This window comes from Acinonyx jubatus, chromosome D2 (genome assembly GCF_027475565.1).
Source record: "Acinonyx jubatus isolate Ajub_Pintada_27869175 chromosome D2, VMU_Ajub_asm_v1.0, whole genome shotgun sequence".
NCBI classification, from domain to species: Eukaryota; Metazoa; Chordata; class Mammalia; order Carnivora; family Felidae; genus Acinonyx; species Acinonyx jubatus.
The window spans coordinates 45,431,244-45,450,337 of NC_069393.1; the positions used below are offsets into that span (position 1 = coordinate 45,431,244).

General features: G+C 46.5%; 1 protein-coding gene across 7 annotated transcripts in view; it reads left to right on the forward strand.

Moving 5' to 3' along the window:
* The window catches only part of WDFY4 (WDFY family member 4), a 292,598-nt gene that overhangs the window by 181,074 nt on the left and 92,430 nt on the right, over positions 1–19,094 (forward strand). For all 7 annotated transcript variants that reach the window (XR_008291964.1, XM_053206796.1, XM_053206793.1 and 4 more), the window contains 3 exons: positions 2,837–3,043; positions 4,762–4,813; positions 7,547–7,713. Coding sequence is in view for 6 of the 7 variants with exons in the window: in XM_053206796.1 (XP_053062771.1) it covers positions 2,837–3,043; positions 4,762–4,813; positions 7,547–7,713 (426 nt within the window). In the remaining variant the exon portion in view is untranslated. The remainder of the gene's footprint in view (positions 1–2,836; positions 3,044–4,761; positions 4,814–7,546; positions 7,714–19,094) is intronic.

The window sequence follows — 19,094 nt, forward strand, 5'->3', positions numbered from 1 at the left end:
TAAGTTTTTTGTCACAGCTCTTTCAAATGCAAATATCAGAAGCTCAGCTCAAACTGGCTTAGGCAGCAAATGAAGTTTTGTGGTACTAAAAAATCTGGGGAAGCAGGCTTCAAGAAGAGCTGGATCCAGGTGTTTAAGCTCTGTTCTAAGCAACCTGTTTCTTCTCTCTCCCTTTCTCTTCTCTCTCCCTCTCAGGCTGTACATCCTAGAACTAGGCAATGTTCATGTAAAAGCTGGGGACCCATTTTCTAGCTTGCACAAAGGCAGTGTCTTCTTGCTGAGCTACATGCCTGTGGACTGTCTCTGCCTCAGGGGCACTCTGATGCACATAAAGGCACCCTGACGTGGGGCAGGTGACCCCAACTGTGTACCCATGCATCTGCCTCTCTGCACTGTCTGCTCCGTATAGGTTCAGAGAGCACCATCTCCAGTCCTGGGGAATGATGTGCACTAGCCCATCCTGTAATCGTCCTCCACCACTTGGATGACATTTGGAACTGAAGCCAGGGCTGGGATCAGCCCCTCCAAAGCATGGGGGACCAAAAGCAGGGAAGGGTTGGTTGCCCAGAGGAAAAGCTCATTAATGCTACTGAAAAGTTTCCATTCAGCCCCAAGTCATATCTACCTCTAACATACCAGAAATCCTGCCTCTAAGTCTCTAAGCATTTGGCCCAATCGAGCTTGAAGCCGAAAGGGGACCTTACCTTATGCAGAAACACAGGCATTAGAGAGCACGTGGAAGGTGGCATGCCTGGGTGGCTCAGTCGGTAAAGTGTCCCACGTTGGCTCAAGTAATGATCTCACGGTTCGTGAATTCGAGCCCCTCATCAGGCTCTCTGCTGTCAGTGTGAAGCCTGCTTCCATCCTGTATGCCCCCCTCTCTCTGCCCCCTTCTCAAATAAACATTGAAAAAAAAGCAGAGCACCTTGCAGGTATGGGAACTCAGGGCTTTTGCCGTTTGATCATCCTGTGTCCTCTCTCCTGGGACCACTTGTGGCTTTCTGTCACGGACTAAACAATCACTCATCTCTGAGGGATCTCACTACTGATACATGCCTGTCTGGCTGCAGGTATTTGAGACAACTTATTTGCTCTGTGATGAAGACACAGGCAGCCATGAACCCCTAGGTTCATAGGTAGATCCTTGGGGTGAAGAAGATACTGTTTAAAGACTAATTTTAAATCCAAGGTGGACAACCCAATAGCTTGGGATTACTCATCCTCTATGAAGCTTAATATGTTATTTGAAACCCAGCAACAATCTCCAGGGAGCTGAAATATTTTCCCTAAACGTGTATTCATTTCATATAACCTCATCCCTGTAAAAGGCTTTGGACAGGACAGACATTATTTTTCTGGAGCTCCTTATTAACCAGTCGGAGTATTATATAAAATGCTGTTTGGGATATAAATGTGAGAACTGTGGAGAAACAAAATAATCTCGCTTTGAAATAGGATTTGCTTTATTCACGATAACAATACTGTTTACGCTGAGAAAGTCACCGCATAAAAACTCTTGAAAATATTGTCTCATTTAATCCTTACATAAACCCATGGCTTTATTATTATTATAATATTATTAACTGCATTTGATGAAGCCCCTTTCCATGAGACGACTAGAGAATAGCAGAAACATGATGATAACCCTGGTTCGTCTGACCCCAAAGACCATGGAACGAGCGCTGTATTGTCTGTTATATTCAGCTCCATCACCTGGTGGTCCTTGGAGAAACCACATCTCCTCTCCCAGACTTGATTTCTTTATGAGGATAGTAGAAATTATTTAAAAGGTTCAAGCTTCACGCATGATGCCGCTGCGTAGAGGAACGGAGATACAGCAGGTGAGGGGCTCGGCCCTGATGCATGATAGTGATTTCTTTTCTCTTGATGTTAAGTTGATGAGATTTGTGCTTCTCAACATTAACACACCTTTCAATTTTCTGAAAACTTAAAATCAAAAGATAGGGCAAATAACCATCAAATATTTGAATAACTGCAAAAGTTCACCCCAAAGACACATAAGATTCCGCTGTCAAAGCTGACAGGTGTCAAGTTTCCTTTGACAGGTGATGCAGACAACTTCAGTGTGGCATACAAAAGCAGTTTGGGGGGGGGGTCAGTCAAGTGCCACATATGCAAACTATAAAGATGTCATCAGTAAGGGATTATTGTCATTAATAGCAAAGGTTTTAGTTTCCACATACATTCTAGAATTCTTCAACATTCTAGACTCCTAGGATATTAGGATTTGAAAGACCCTTAGATGATATCTAGGCCAAAGTTCTCATTTGACAGTTGGAGAATCTGAGGTCCAGAGACAGAGATGACTTTTTCAGATCTACCAATTGTTGGCAGGTCTGTGATTCCGCCCCCCCCCCCCCCCCACACACACACATACACACACCTCCAGTCCAGACACTGGAAGGAGTATCTTCAGCATCATTTTTGAAGGGCAGGGGTTGTAGTGAGATTCTGTGTTCCATTTATAAAGTCCATTCTGTCCAACCTATTCTGATGAATAGTGTCAGGACCTTCAGGTCCTATTGTGCTCTGCACAACACCCAGCAGTCACATGGTTCTGAAGGCCAGCGGGCAGATGGTTTTCTCCTCCCCCAACCTGGATTGAATGGTCTCAGAGCTGAAAAACCTCTATCTTCTCCTGGCCTGCTCCTGGCTCCAGGATGTATACTCCACACCCTGAGGGTGCTCAGGGCTGCCTGTAGGGTTTTATTTTTCTCAACCAATTAAGAGGGCTTGGTCTGTTCATCCCCAGAGGTTCGGGGCCAAGCCCATGAGGAAATGTGTCTAAGGGTGACCCTGTACTTCTGCTTCCCAGAGACGGAGATGTAACAACATCAAGGCGGCCAACGCCTGGGCCAAGATTCAGGAGCAGCTTTTTGGGGAGCTGGGCTTGTGGGGCCAAACAACAGAAGCCACACTTTGCTCCAGGTGGGAACTGGACTGGAGAGAGGGACCAGCTCGCATGAGGAAACGTGTTAAACGCTTGTCTCCGCTGGAAGCCCTGAGTCCAGAAAGGCTCAAGGTAAGAGTTAGATGCAGTGAAACAAGGATGCTTCCAGGCAGGAAATGTGTAGGGAAGTGTCTTCTGAGCTATTCCTTCTCATGCTGTTTTCACCAGGAGTGCTTTGGGAATACTTTGGCATGGGCAGGTAGGAGAGATCATGTGCAGTTAAGTGTAAGAGTGCTATAATTTATTCTTGATGCCATTTAAAAGAAGAAAAGAATAAACCCTCAGTTTTTTTCTCAGTTTTTAAGAGTATCTTATGCTTTGGTTGATGGGGGGTGGGAGGGCGGGGAGGGCAGGTGATGGGTATTGAGGAGGGCACCTTTTAGAATGAGCAGTGGGTGTTGTATGGAAACCAATTTGACAATAAATTTCATATTAAAAAATAATAAAATAAAATAAAATATTAAAAAAAGAAGAAAAGAATCACTAAACCTCCCAGGTATATAGAAAGGCTGCTGTAACTACAGCCTGAATAAATAAGAAAATGAGTGAGTGAATGAATAGCTGAGTGGTTCATATCTACACCACTGACCCAGTATCACACTGACATCCACAAAAGTCCAGTGGAATAATCTGGGCATCAGTGTTTGGAAGGAGCTAAGTCATGACCGTTGTCTGCATAAGTTATCTGTAATGGAGCAGTCGTAACCAGCCCTGCTATAGCCATTATTGCATAATCGAATCTCATAGCAAGTTTTACAGTGGAAATATCTTGAACTCAGCCATTTCTGCAAGCATGAACCTATGACCCAGGGAGTCCAAACAACATTGGAGCCATTGGTTTCCCAAGCAACAGGATCTAGGTGGTCCCTGGGAGTTTGCTTTGATGAAGCGTGAATTCTGTGTCATCAGACTGACAGTTCTGCCTTTTAAAGAATGGGGAACCAGTTGGATATGGAAAAATCTGTTAATAGTTCTCTCATGTCTTCATTGAAGGATTCCGATTTAAGATATTCTAGAAGGCAGCCTTCCAAACAGTGGAATGCAAGACATTTCCTTCTGCATTCCTCCTGAGATACAACGTTGGGATAATTCTGTAGTCTGTAACCTCAGGATCTTTTATCCACTTTAAATTCTTCCTAAAACTTAATGAAAAAAAATTATATTTCATTCGTTCAGTAGACACTTCAATTTTTTTTAATTTAAATTCAAGTTAGTTAATATACAGTGTAGTCTTGGCTTCAGGAGTGGAACCCAGTGATTCCTCTCTTACGTACAGACACTTGAATTTTTAATGTATTATCAATGAACATCTGGTTTTATATAGTATTTCCCCCCCAGTACATTTCTTAGGAAGTGGAGGCAGGAAAAATAAGTATCCTGTCCACTGTGCTAGTGACAAAGCCAAACGCTGGCTGTGAAACCTGGTCTCTGGCCTCTCAGGCTGCCTAGCCCCAGATCCTGTGCCTGGTCACCTCTCCAGGGTGGCCCACATCACAGACATCTGAGATGCTATTTGATCCCATTTTGGCATCATCTTTGGTAATTACTGTAAATCCTACTTAATGGAAGATTGTGGGTTTTTTCCCCTTTGACTCAGGAACATTAATACTTACGTTTTATTGTGGTCCTTTAGGATTTAGCATTCTTCCCTTCTTGCATCTAAGACTTGTGACTATATGAGTAATTTGAGGGGGTCACATGCATGTGTGTGTGTGAACCTGTGTAATGGGGTGAGGGGCACCATAGTAGTATTCAGGATTTAATTTCTCTATTCTCTTGTTTTGTTTCAGGAAAATCAAAACAGAAACAGCAACGTGTCTCAAACAAATGTTGAAAGCCAAGGTACTCCATTTATCATTTTACCTGTTTTTCACTAATCATCAAACCAATTCTTGGTTTTATTTAATATGAAATTAATACTCTGGAGGAAGAAAATGCTTATGTCTGAAGTAGGCGATGCTAAGACTCTTGGCATTACTGTGCTCTCCAGGATGAGGAGGAAAGTATTCCAGACCTTGACACTCTGGTAGGGGAAGAATTTTATATTATAGTTATAACAAAATTTTTTTCAGGGGAACTATCTTGTCAATTTGCTATGTAAGGGAAACCTCAAAAGAGTCCCTAAATAATACTAATACATGTGCAGTATGTGACCCAAAACACATAGGAGGAAAATAAGAAAATACTTCAAAGTAAAAATGGGTAAAAGAGGTATTTAAAATTTTTTTAAACTGAATCCTCTGATTGTAAAACCAGCTGCAATAGTCACTATTATTTCCCAAGCTAAAAAATATATATATACTTCGAATCGTTTTTGATGTTTATACTGACTCTTCAATTGTATAATCCTCATGGAGGGATTTGGCTGAATTGGTTTGCTGAAAATCCGAGGTTTATTTTCAGAGCCCATTTGGCATGAACACACTGAAACACACACACACGAATACACACGCAGACACACACCGACATACACACTCTATTTCAGATTTTGTGTTTCTACCAGACCCTGCCTTTTGCTTCAAACACTCCCTGTCTGTGAGTTTCATTGTCTCCTCAGCTGCAGCGTGTGTCCTGTCCTTAATTAAATGACAGCTTCCTACCACTGATCAAACTTGTCTCACTCAGTGCCTTAGTGACCGGATTTTGCATTGAGCTTGCTATCTTGCCAGTCTACAATAACAAAACCTGGAAGTGAAGATGCTGGGCCTTGATTCCAGGTTGATTTGGGGGTCCCACTGTGGCACAGGACTCGGGACAGTCTCGTAATGCCCATTTGCTTCTCTCCTCTTTAACTCAAGCCCCACAGCTCCAGGATCACAATGATAGTCTATCTGTGTTCCCTTTCAGAGGGAGTATCTGCAGAGATTGTGGTGATGGGAAGCATGCGCTGATGTTGACTATGGCCATGGGCTGTGGCGTCCCCTTGTCCTGAAATGCAGATTCTTGCCCCCAGTAGGGGGTTCAGCCAGAGAAGAAGAAGAAAGGGCTTCTGGTTCTCCCCTATGCTTTCCTGGGTGCCTGTATCTATACAGCATTCTCCCTGCCTGGGGAAAAGCCTATGTGGCTATTGTGAGCAGCAGACACTTTCATTCTTCTAGTTGGGAGACTCCCAGGTGCAGAGGAGCTCAAAGAGGTGAGCAGCTTAGCACACACACACACAAAATGGCTAGTAGCCCCACAACTTTGCAGTCATGTGCCGTGTGCCTGTTCTAGGCAGGTGGGCATCTAGGACAGGGTGGGGGAATAGGATCCAGAAATTATGTAAGTATGTGCTCAGCTGGCACCCAAATATCTGTGCCCAGCAGTACGTGCTTAGGAAATAAGTCAAGGTGTGCACACACATGATCGCAGCACAGCACATTCACAGTAGAAATAGAAACCAGTTGTATCTCCAAAAAACTGGAGATGGATTAGGTGATGATCAAAGAGTCACACAATAGAATATTACACAGCCATTTTAGTTGATTTCAAAGAACTTTCAGTGGAATGAGAAAGTGCTCATGAGACAATCAAGTAAAAATAATATTAGGAAAGAAAATTGTAAATGCAGCGTAATTCCTATCATGTCAAAAAATTATGTGTTTGTGCATATACATATACGTACAGAAAAGGTGTTAGAAGTAAAGAACCGAAATTGTGAACAGTGGGAACAAACATGGTTCAGATTCTGCCTCTAGTTCTTTGTAGCCATATGACCTTGAGCAAAGTAATCAGCCCCTTTCACTTTCCCCTGATTGTAAAGGGAGAAGGAAATAGAATCCACAACCTGCTTAGAGTAGATGAAAAAACTGTCATCAAAAGCATCCAGCACAGAAGAAGTGCTTACTACATCTGAGCTGTTATTATTAGCACTATTTCTGGGTGCCTGAGTGATGCTTGTTTTACTTCTCAAATTTTTAAAATTTATTCTCACAATGTCATGGATTTTCCAAGATCACAGTGCATCCATAATTAGAAAAAAAAAAAACTCACTCTTTTCAAAGAGTGAATGAAGTGAAATTCAGAGAAAGCAGATTCTGGATGACCCTCAAAGGAACTGCTCTGCTGATTAATGAGGGTGAATTTTGAAGTGTTGCCCTGTGGTCACTCTGGAGCTACAGAGCAGCCAGCCCTGGGCACACCTTCCAGAGTGAATCAACCTAACGGTGTGTTGACCACACCACAGGGTCAGAGGGGTGGTGTTCACTTTCAGAAACAGTGGGGCACATGCTGAGGTCCCACCACTCACTTGTGCCTTGAAACCTTGCAGTTTCTCTCGGTGACTCAGGCCCAAGCCGTGCACCATCCCTCATGAGGCCAGGTGGCTTGCATCAAAAAACGTGTGACCTGGGGCACCTGGGTGGCTCAGTCGGTTAAGCGTCTGACTTTGGCTCAGGTCGTGATCTCACAGTTCATGGGTTCAAGCCCCACATCAGGCTCTGTGCTGATATCCCAGAGCCTGGGGCTTGCTTTGGATTCTGTGTCTCCCTCTGTCTCTGCCCCTTCCCTGCTCACACTCTGTCTCTCTCTGTCTCTCAACAATAAATAAATGTTTAAAAAAAACACACACACATGTGTCCCTTTATGCTGCTGCAGATGAGCTGACATCAGAGGAAGCTGAGATCAAGACAGACGAGGTAGCAGTGGACTGCACTCAGCTTACCTTCTTCCCTGCCCTACATGAAAGTCTGCACTCTGAAGATTTCTTGGAACTGTGCCGGGAAAGACAAGTTATTTTACAAGAGCTTCTCGATCATGAAAAGGTAATATAGCCCATCACAATTATTCTTCCAAGATTATCAAACATGAGAGATCAAGCTTTCTTCATTCACGCGGGAGTTGATAGCTCTCTTCACTGTAAAACAAAACAAAGCAAAACAAAACAAAAAAAACCAAAACACAATGAGCAAAAAGACCAGGCATGCTCCTAAATTTGTGGGACCAGAGCAAGGGTACAAATGGAAACTGACACACCTTGCATCAAGAGTTTAAAAGATATAAATTAAGCTAATACGCTGTTATGAAATACGCTGTAATAACTTCCAACAATGACCTTTGTAATACCTGGAAGATCAGTTTCAAATTTGGAATTCTCGATCTGGTTGTTTGGCACCTTGGCTCCCTGCCTGCAGTCTGGCCACCTTGAGGGATCCATCCCACATTGAGTGTGAAAGTGTTGCGACACTCAGCCCCTAGGTCCAAGCTGGGTCTAGACTGCTCACCCTGCAGCCAGCCTCCCCTGGGCTACCACTCAGGCCCAGGGATGAGCATACTTGTATCCCCATCATTCCTTAGCAGGGTGAACATGGAGACGATAAGCACATGGGCCAGGGGCCAGGCTAGACAGTTAGCAGAGGAGTCCACAGTCTGGGATGCCAGGAAAGGGCTTGGGGGACTCATGGCATGGCCCCTTGGTATGACTAGACAAGGACCAGAGGGATCCCTGAAGTATGGACCCAGTGGAGGGCCCTTTTTTAATTTTTTTAATGTTTATTTATTTTTGAGAATGAGACAGAGACAGAGACAGAGACGGAGAGACAGAGCACAAGTGGGGGAGGGGCAGAGAGAGAGGGAGACACAGAATCCAAAACGGGCTCCAGGCTCTGAGCTGTCAGCACAGAGTCTGACATGGGCCTTGAACCCACAGACCATGAGATCATGACCTGAGCCAAAGTTGGACAGTTAACCGACTGGGCCACCCAGGTGCTCCCTGGAGGACCCTTCTTAACCAGGTCTAAGAAAGGTATGGAAAATGAAGCTTATGCCTTAGAGTAAAACAGACCTGAGCTCAAATTCCAACTTGGCAGCATACTAAACTGCATGTTACCTCACCTCTGTGAGCCTCAGTTTTCCTTATCTTTAATATGGAATGTAGAGGAATCATTTCACAAAATGCTTGTAAGGTTTAAATGGGATAATGGAAGCAAAGAGACTAGCTCAGAGCTGGGCACATGTAGGGTGGCCTGTTAGTGACAAACTCTCTTCTGTCTCCAGAGGTTGGGTGGGTCAAGGGTCTCCAAGTCTTACCCATCAACACTTCCATTCAGAATGTAAGTGAAGGAGATGTGCCAACAGAACAGAGGAGCGGTCAGGGTGTGGTCCAGGGTGTAGTTTAACCAACATAGTCGTATAACAACATCATCCTTCTTATACTTGCTTAACCCAAGTCTTCCAGGCATGGAGCACATTTGCAGTCCTTATCACACCTCTTGCCACCATGACTTTGCTCATGCTGGTTCATCCACCTGCAGTGCCCCGCCCACGGGACTCCTGGCTGCTGACTCTCTGAAGTTGATCTTGACCGCTCCCCACTCTGGGACCTGGAGTACTTGCAGTCTCCATTTCCCTCTGCATCACCTCCTACCCTTGCTCCTGGCACACAGACTAACCTTCCCCACCTCACCTATCTGCCTCTCTCACTGCACTGATCCTCTTTAACAGAGGGACTGCTGGGCACCGAACCTCAGGCATACCTGGAGTAGACATTCAGTAAACGCTGATGAATGAAGATTTGTTAAATTCATGTTCATTTTATTTTGACTGTGGAAGTAATGTATGTCTCTACGTCATGAAATTTTAAAAAGTGGAAATCAAAACATATATACATAACATGTACCTCGACACATACACATTTATATACGTGTGTGTACGTGTTCATAACATCCCAGCTGCTGAGGATAACAGCTGATAACAGTGCGGATGTATCACTATAGTATTGTGTTCATTTGAGAAATGGATATTTGAGAAATGTGTTGTCAGTTGAAAAACAGCTAGGAGATTAATGCTTTCTATCAAAACTTTTCTTTGCCTTATGCCCTCAGAAGATTGTATAAAGAGGTGATTCTCAACAGGGGGAAGCTTTACCCCCAGGGGGATATTTACCAATATCTGGAGACATCTTCAGTTTCATGATTTGGTAGGGAAGGAGTGCTATTCGTTTCTGGTAGGCAGAGGCCAAGGTTGTCGCTAACAATCCTACAATTGCTCAGGATAGTCCCACCTTCCACTAGAAAATAATTATTCAGTCCAGAACGTCTATAGTGTCAGAGTGGGAAACCCTGAAGTGAAGGATGTATAGTAAGCAGATGTCGTGTTCCAACCATCCCCTCCTACTTTCTTCATAGGATAAAGAAAATACTGGATCATATGTCTCCATTTGGTTATTTTCCTTGTTTTGCTAACAACAGATCAACAACAAAGCTTTGCTTTTGCTTGGTACATTGATTTTCTGTTGCCGCCATAACAAACTACCACAAACTTAGTGACTTAAAGCAACACATGTTTATTATCTCAAAAGTCCCAGCACAACACGGCTCCAATGGCTCTCTGTTTAGAGTCGCACAGAGCTGAAGCAAGGTGTTGACCAGGCTGCATTTCTTTTGAGAGGTTCTGGAAATGAATCCATGTTCAAGTTCATCTGGGTGTTGGCAGAACTTGGTCCAATGCTTCTGTAGGACTGAGGTCCCTGTTTCTTTGCTGCCTGGCAGATAGGGGTCATTCTCAGCTTCTAGAGGCCACCCACATCCCTTGCCTTGTGGCCCCCTCCTCCATCCTCAAAACTGGCTACTGCAGGTCCAGTTCTCTCCCTCTTTGGACCTTGCTGGCCCCTTTCTGCCTCATCTACGCCTACCTCCCTCTCCCTTCACATCTCTCCCACTGACCAACTCTTCTGTCGTCCTCTTCTGCCACCAAGGGGAGAACACTGGACCGATCAGATCATCCGGGATAATCTCTGTATTTTAAAGGCTGCTGATTTGTACCTTAATTTCATCTGCAGGTTTTTTTCAAGCAGCACCTAAATTAGCATCTGATGGGAGCATCGGGGACAAGGTTCTTGGGGGACAGCTGTGGAAAACTGCCTGCCAGTTAGTATCACTCAGGGTCCATAGCCTACCTAATCTGTGTCCTCACCTACCAAGGGGAGCCTCTGCAGGTGGCCTGGCTCCCATATACCTCCTAAGCCCAACCTGATGGTTCTAGCCCTAACTGGGCTGCACCGAGGGCAAGTTCTGAAGTTTCTCATCATAGCCAAGAGCTAGTCTTAGCCTCAGTCTATGCAGCAGGTGGATGATGTTGGTAACTGTTTTGGTCTCTGAGAGTTTTGTTTTTGCAGGTTGTCCTATCCAGTGGCATTTCCCTCAGGGGTCCTGTTGCAGGTGGTGGTGGTGGGAGGGGAAGCCTGAGGCCCACAGGTAATTGACTTTGCTAACTCCTGAGAGGCAAGACAAGACCAGGAAGAGACAGTTCTCCCACCCTCCCCTGTCTTGTACTTAAACTTCAGTCTTTCTTGGTCTCCATGTCACACAGCAGGAAACTGTCAGAAGCGCCACACGTGGCTTGTTGTCGTAGCAGGGATCTCCAGGCTGTGTAGACAGGAGCATGCCAAACTCAGCAGGCGCTGAGACTAGGAGCAGTCCCTTTTCCACTTAGCACTTCGTATCCCCTGGCCTGCCTGGAGGGGACAGCCTGGGGGCGGGGGGCCCAGATGAATGTCAGTTCCCTGGAACCAAAGACTGAGCAGCTGCAAAGTCAAGGTTATTCCTGCCATTATCTGGACATTCGTTCTTTTCTCAAGCTGTTTTGATTCATTTCACTGGGTTATGTTGTTGCCTCTGGCTTCCTGGTAAATTATAGGAGAGGTTATTTTCCGATTCAGCCTGAGTTTCTCCAGGATCACTGGAACCAAACCACTGGACACACTTGCTCCCTGGAGAAGGAGGTGTGGGAGGAGAGCAGCCAGGGCCACGTAGAGTCAGGCTTCCCGAACGCAGGATAGTGGGGGGCAGAGGCTACAGGCAGACTTCGGACTGACCCCCTTACTAAGCCCCGTCTCCACCACTTACAGGCCTAATGACTTTGAATGAAGTAGTGGAATCACTTCTGACCTCATTTCCTCTATCTTTAAATGGGATTATACTCCTTGACTCACCAGTTTGTATCAAAGATCAAAGAAAGGTGTACTGTGTGCCGCTGCCTGAAACTCTGTTTTCCATGCAGAGGGAGCTCTGGGTGGGTTGTATCTGCTGTTATCACTGTAGACCATTGCTCCTTTTATAATTAAGAGAGAGAGAGAGAGAGAGAGAGAGAGAGCAAGCCAGGGAGAGAGGCAGAGAGAGAGAGAGAGGGAGAGAGAATCTGAAGCAGGTTCCACACTCAGCATGGAGCCCAACGAGGGTTCAATCCCACAACCCTGGGATCATGACCTGAACCGAAATCAGAATCAGATGCTCAACCAACTGAGTCACCCAGGTGCCCCATTCCTCTTCTTTTAATACTACCTCAGGATTTGTTCTCTCAGTCCAAGAAGGAAGGAGGTGTGGGGTGCAAACCCCGGTACTTAAGTCATGACCTTGAGGAAGTGGGAAAGGATCTGTCAGTGCCAACAACGAAGTGCTCCTATGAAAACCTGGCCCCAGATGGCCTGACTCCTGGGATGCTCCTGTGAGGCAAGGTGTGAGTGACTGGGCACAATGCGAGACTCAGGGGGTCTGAGTGGCGCTGCTGTCCTGCTGAGATGGTGGAAGATGAGGCAGAGAGTCAGAGGAGAGCCCACGAGAGACCAGGCCTACTGGGACGGGGCTCCCAGAGGACTTCTTGAATCCACCGCAAAATGCAACATTTTGTGAGAAAGAGGGAAGTTGCTGGGTTTGGGGCATAGATTAGCATGTGGTGAAACAGAGTGAGTCCCTAAATTTTTTATTTATTTATTTTTTTAATTAAAAAAATTTTTTTAATGTTTATTTATTTTTGAGAGAGAGAGAGACAGAGTGCAAGAGGGGAAGGGGCAGAGAGAAAGAAGGAGACACAGAATCTGAAGCAGGCTCCAGGCTCTGAGCTGTCAGCCCAGAGCCTGACGCGGGGCTTGAACCTATGGACCAGACCGTGAGATCATGACCTGAGCTGAAGTCAGACACTCAACCAACTGAGCCACCAGGGCCCCTTTAAAATTTTTTTTTTAATGTTCATTTATTTTTGAGAGACAGCGAGACAGAGCATAAGCGGGGGAGGGCAGAGAGAGAGGGAGACACAGCATCTGAAGCAGGCTCCAAGCTCTGAGCTGTCAGCACAGAGCCCAAAGCGGGGCTTGAACCCATGAACCGTGAGATCATGACCTGAGCCGAAGTCAGACGCTCAACCAACTGAGCCACCCAGGCGCCCCTATTTTAATTTTATTTTTAAATTTTTCTTTAGTGTTTATGTATTTTTGAGAGACAGACCATGAGTGGGGGAGGGGCAGAGAGAGAGAGGGGAACGAGTCCTTAAATTTAAAGCAAGAGGCAGGAAGGAGCGTGAGGAAGCAGGCTGCAGAAACCCAAGAGCATCCTGGGGCAGAAGAGTGGAGTCAGGTCTACACTAGGAGCTCTCCATGGAGTAGGCCCCGGTGGGCTGTGGGGGCATGCGCCCCCCCCCCCCGACTTGCCCCCCTCCCCTCCCTCCCACACGTCCACCAGCCAGGCCCTCACGGCCCACGCGCACCTGCTCACCACTGCCCCGTAGCCGAGGCCTCCTGGGTGGACCTATCCTGGTGTCCCGTGTATGCCCATGGCACTTTGCTCACTCTGCTGCCAGAACCCCCTCATCTCAGGGCTCTGACGCTATTTCTGAGTCTTCCTGTGGGTTCTTGACAGGCACGGATGCATTTGAATTTATCCTTGTCCCTCCCTTTCCTGACATGAAGGATTTGTGCTCTGGAAAGGTCTGCTGAACTGGCGAGTGCAGCTGTGTGAAGAGGCGCCCACAGGGAGCCAGCTGGATGTACATAGCTCTCAGAGCGGGCAGACTGCCTGCAGCCATGACCTGGGTCTTTGCTCGGGTCCCTCAGGGCCTGGCTGGTCGGTGGAGCCTCTCTGGGAGCAGGTGAGACATGGCTGAGCAGGGCCTGGCTTCCACCACAAATCCACCCCCACCACCGAGGAGGCAGATGCCAACAGTTTGGGCCCAAGAGGGCAGCTTGGCACAGGGCAAGTGCTCCGACTGGACTCAGAGCCCCCTTCTGCTCTTTGTTTATTGCTATGGCTGGACATCTGGAGCCGTTGCTCTGTGTCCTTTACACAGCACCTCATCTCGTCTCACAGGGCCTCTGAGGGTGGCTGCCTCACTTCTCTTTCCCAGGTGGCAAGAGTCGGGCCTCATGTGCCTGCCAGCTGAAATTGCTGGAATTTGATGGCAGATCCGTGTCATTCAAAATTCATGTGGTTTTCCGCTTTCTTCCAGCTCACTGTGTCGAGCAAGTTACCCTAAACTCCCCACTGCCCTCCCCTTCAGCAACCTTCTTGTACTGGGGCTCACGGATGTTGGCTCCAGGCCCTCTTGTGCTTCTTTTGTAAACTTTCTGGTTAACACTGGCCCAGGCGGGCAGGCCTCCAGGTTCCTCACCACACACAGCATCTCCACACAGGACACAGCAGGCCAAGCACGTGCCATCCTGCCCGCCTGCTTATGCCCTAGCCTCGGGTCCAGTTTACTGCTTGTCAAGAGCGGGAACTGGACCTTGAGGAAGGACTATTTGTGGCACTGACCTTTGACCTGTGAATATGTTCCAGCAAAAATATACAAAGTTTGCCCAGAGCAGGCGCATGTGTATATTTGGAGGGGGAGGGGGCGGTGGTACCCTTAGTATTTCTTCAGGCCGCTACTTTCTGCCTGTATTGAGACATTTTGTAGCAAGAGTTTTCTGTAAACTAGGTATTCCCCTGACTCGGACATCTCTATTAGACCTTCTGGGCCTGTGTTTTTTCCAAATTTCTAAGAAAGCACACTCAACGGGAGTGTGTGGCCGATGCATCCGTGCTCAGAAAACCTGGAACACTGGCCGTCAACTAGCCATCATGTAAGCCGGACAGGCAGCCCCACGGTGAGTCCCTGCTTCCCCCTGCCCTACCCCCTCGGAAGTGCTTTGCCAGAACAGTCCAGGAGACTCTCTAGGTTGTGACCTCTTTCCAGGCTTCTGGGTGGCCCACCCCTGCCAGGGGCCTCCAGGGGAAGCAGGCAGGGCTGGGGCTCTGGAGTGGCAGCAGCTTAACTCCTGTCTTTATGCGAACATTGGAGCTCTGACCACTTCCAGCGATACCTGGGACTGTGATTATTCTGTGCTCCCCTTGCGTCATTGATTAATGATGCCCAGAACCACAAACACATTTCTCTGCAACCAGCTCCATGTGACGTGAGAAGCGGTATATGTAATGCATACTAATCATGGGTCCGAGTTAACCACCGTGCCGTTGGGGACAGTCCTTTGTACCCTGCCACGTAAGCTGCTCTTAGAGGTGAGTCTCCACTTGGCAAAATGGGCTTCCGAGACCCAGACCAGAGCCAGAAGTCAAGTGGGAGTTGTGTTTGCTGTTGCTGTTCGCTTTGATTACGTGGACAACTAAAATTAATTTCAATACAGACTCCGTGTGAAATATTAGCTCGGGCTTGCTTGCAAGGAATCAGGTCGAAGGGAGTTATTTTTGGTCTGGACAGCAGAGAGCAGCATCAGGCTCTTCCCAGATGTTTTGAGCAGAGGCCCTTTATGGGAAGCGAAGACGTGTGTTAACCTTCCTGGGTAGTACCTCCCCGTGTAGGTGAACAGCCCCGACTGGCTTTCTAAGATGTAGAGATGCACGGGTCATATCTACTTAACCCCTTCTGCGACTCTGTCCACCATATTTTGTGCCCAAAGCCATTCCCCAGCTGGCCCTGCGGCCTCCCTGGACCTTGTCTCCCTCGCCCTTACATGTACATGCACACAGAGGGACACACACACACACACCTGACTTTTTACTCTAATTGCATACAGCTACTTATGATCTCCAAACATGTCCGGATGCTTCAAGACTGTGCCATGGAATGCTTCTCCCGTTTTTACTCTTCTTTATTCCTAACCCCAGCCTTGAGGTCACCTCCTTGGGAACTGTTTCTCTTATGTCAACCCCATCCCCTCTCTCACCCCTGTCTGGGCCAGACAGCTCCCTCTGTGTCCCCAGTGCCTGTATTTCCCCTCTCCATGCTGTGCCAGGATGGTTGATACTCTTCTCCCTCCTCTTCGACCACGAGCACCATGAAGGTGTGCTTTATCTCCCTTTGTGCCTGACGGGTATGGGATACACACTGAACATTCAGTGCAGGTCTGAGAAATGAATGCATGAACGAACGAACAAATGAATGAGCTATAAGCAGCATGCTTATGTGAGAGGAGACCTCGTCTTTCATAGCTTCGCTGGTGTCTGTGAGTCCATTTCTCAAAGTATGGTCTTCAGCATCATCTAGGCTTCTTATTAAACTGCGGATTCCAGGTCCCACTCTGTACCTGCCGAACCAGAACATCTGGGAATATAGCCTGGGAATGTGAACTCCAGCAAGCTGCCCAGGTGATTCTCATACATTCTCTTTGGATAAATGCCCGAGATACATACACACATCTGGGTTTTGCAACATTCAGAGCTGCCCGGGCTAGAAAGGCGCTCCAGTTTCAATCAGTCACCAATGAGTAAATCCTTAGCAAACGCATGCTTTGAATAGTCGTCAATATGTTTCACATTACGCTGGTGCGATTTCCATCCTTTCCATCTGGTCTCCTGTGAGCCTGCCTTGAAAGGCGGGGAGGCTCAGCTCTTTGCAGGCTTGCCCGTGCAAGTGGCGCCTGCAGGCAGGCAGGGGGCATCCCCGCTCCTTGTCTGAAAAGATGAGCTGCTATCAAGCATTATATTTCCTCTCAGATTTGCCAAATTGATATAAAAATAGTATCTTTTTATTGTTTTAAGATACATTTTTGGGGCACCTGGGTGGCTCAGTCGGTTGAGTGTCCGACTTCGGCTCAGGTCATGATCTCACAGTCCGTGAGTTCGAGCCCCGCGTCGGGCTCTGTGCTGACAGCTCAGAGCCTGGAGCCTGCTTCTGATTTTGTGTCTCCCTTTCTCTCTGCTCTTCCCCCACTTGCAGTCTGCCTCTCTCTCTCTCTAACTTAAATAAACATTAAAAAAATTTCTTATAAGAAAAAGATACATTTTTTTATGACTATTATGACCAAATACTCCACTGAAAAGTGATCAAGATGCCAGAGTTCACACGTAGCCAACATAAATGTAATTTACAGTCTCTCTCTGTTTTGATGCTTAACTTTTTTGAAAAATGAGGATACTTATTCTATATGCCAGTATAACAACATGTATTGACAGCAGGGTCTAGGCAGGCAGAAGATGGACAAAAGGGACACATGACCCATGTGTGCAGGGTTAAAGCTTTATTTGCAGTAGATTTTGCATACAAATATAAGGAAATGTACACATCTGCTCTGCTCTGGATATCTCACAGGACAGCTCTGCGTCTGTTTTTCTACCCATCAAATTCGGGCATTGCACTAACTTGCAGACTAATGATACTGGAAAGAACTTCAAAGAGCCTCCAGCTGACCTTCCCCTTTTGCAGATGTGCACACTGAGGCCCGACTCTACGAGAATGTGCTGGCAGGGGCTTCGAGGGAATGTCCCAGCAAATTATTGCCCCTGTAACTTCAGCTCTGGGAGTTTTGGATTTCCAGACAACCTGTTTCTTATCATACACAAGGCCACACACTTAGTTATCCACCTGCCAGGAATGATAATATATTATCCAGCTGATCTTAAAAAAAAAAAGAAATTCAACTTCTGAAGCTGAAGTTCCTCTCTTTTTGGAGTGATCAATAGAATCACGGCATGAGGGATTTCTTAATCATGAGTAAACTTGGGGAGGCAACCCTCCCAGGGCTAATTTAAATGGAAGAGTAGGTAATAGTTCACTTGGGCTCATTTTTTAGGTTTTAAAATGCCATTCTTTTCTAGAAGAATCAATTTTTAAGCTATTAACCCAGCTCTCACCAGACGTCTTTCTTGTGGTTTGATTTATTCTGGTTGTTACTTAATTCCCCCCAAAAGAAAAGCCCAGGAGATCATAGGAATGTGCCCCAGCCCCTACCGTTGGCTCCAAAGAAGTTGGGTGAGGGTGGGGCTTTGTGGGGGAGGGGACAGGTTTGGAGGTGCACAGACCAGTGCTACATCTCACTGTGTGAACTTGAGGATGAAGTCTCCTCTGTACAAAGGGTTAGAGAAGAAAGTTTAAACAAGCTCACATAACCCTTCTGACGGGGCTGGTGGGAATATAAATTGGTACCACCTTGCAGGAGGGCCGTCCGGCAACAGAGGAGAATTTAAGATACCCACACCCTTCGTCTGCAGTCCAACTTCTAGAAATACATCCTTCAGATTTACCTGAGTATTCTGAGGGACATAGGTACAAGGATAGTCACCACGGCATTGCTTGTGATGCCCAAACGTTAGAAAACAACCTGATTCCATAGGGGATTGGTCGACTAAGTTCTAGTACATCCTTGCAAGGAAATAGCCTGTACCTATTAATAAGAGGGAGACAACTGTGTAAGAAGTGATTTGCAAGGGTCTCCAAGATGAGCCATGAAGGGAAAAAACTAGATGTAGAACAGTAAGCATATGAATATGCTATTTGTATAAAATAAAAAAGGATATGTATACAGTATCTTATACATTCTTAAGTATAGAATATACTTATTTTGAGTGTATATACTGTAGGAGAGTTACAACTTTCCCCCTACCCCATTAGAGGCTCCAAACAGGCCTAAGAATTAAGGTGACAGAAGACAGATTAACAGGATAATACGGATTTTACTTTTACAGGTACATGGGAGCCGTCACAGGAAAATGCAGAGCCCCAAAAGTGGTTGGGCCTAAGTGCTTAGGTTGAACAAAGTATAGTAATTGTGAAAAAGTAACTAAAAGATACAGGGAGACTCAAGGGAGGGAAGGGTTTGTCCAGCCAGGTTTGTTTGTACAGATTTCCCTAGGTCTGACCTCTCTGTCTCTGGTGCTAAGAGTGTTCGTTTCCTCCTAATATAGGGAGGGCATTTTTCACCTGGGAGTTATCCTTGCTTTCAGGAAGAAAAGCGTAGGCCAGAGTGCTGTTCCTGTACCTGCTGTCGTTTTAAGTGTCTTTGATGCAAAACAATCCTCGGGACAAAGTGGTGTATTTTGGGGTGGCACATGGGCTACCCTTCCATACAATAAAGTGGTGATGGTGATTGCCTCTGGGGAAGGCTTTCAGGGAAGCTGGAGGGCTCCACTCAATTGCCTCCATCCCAAAGTAGACATTTATC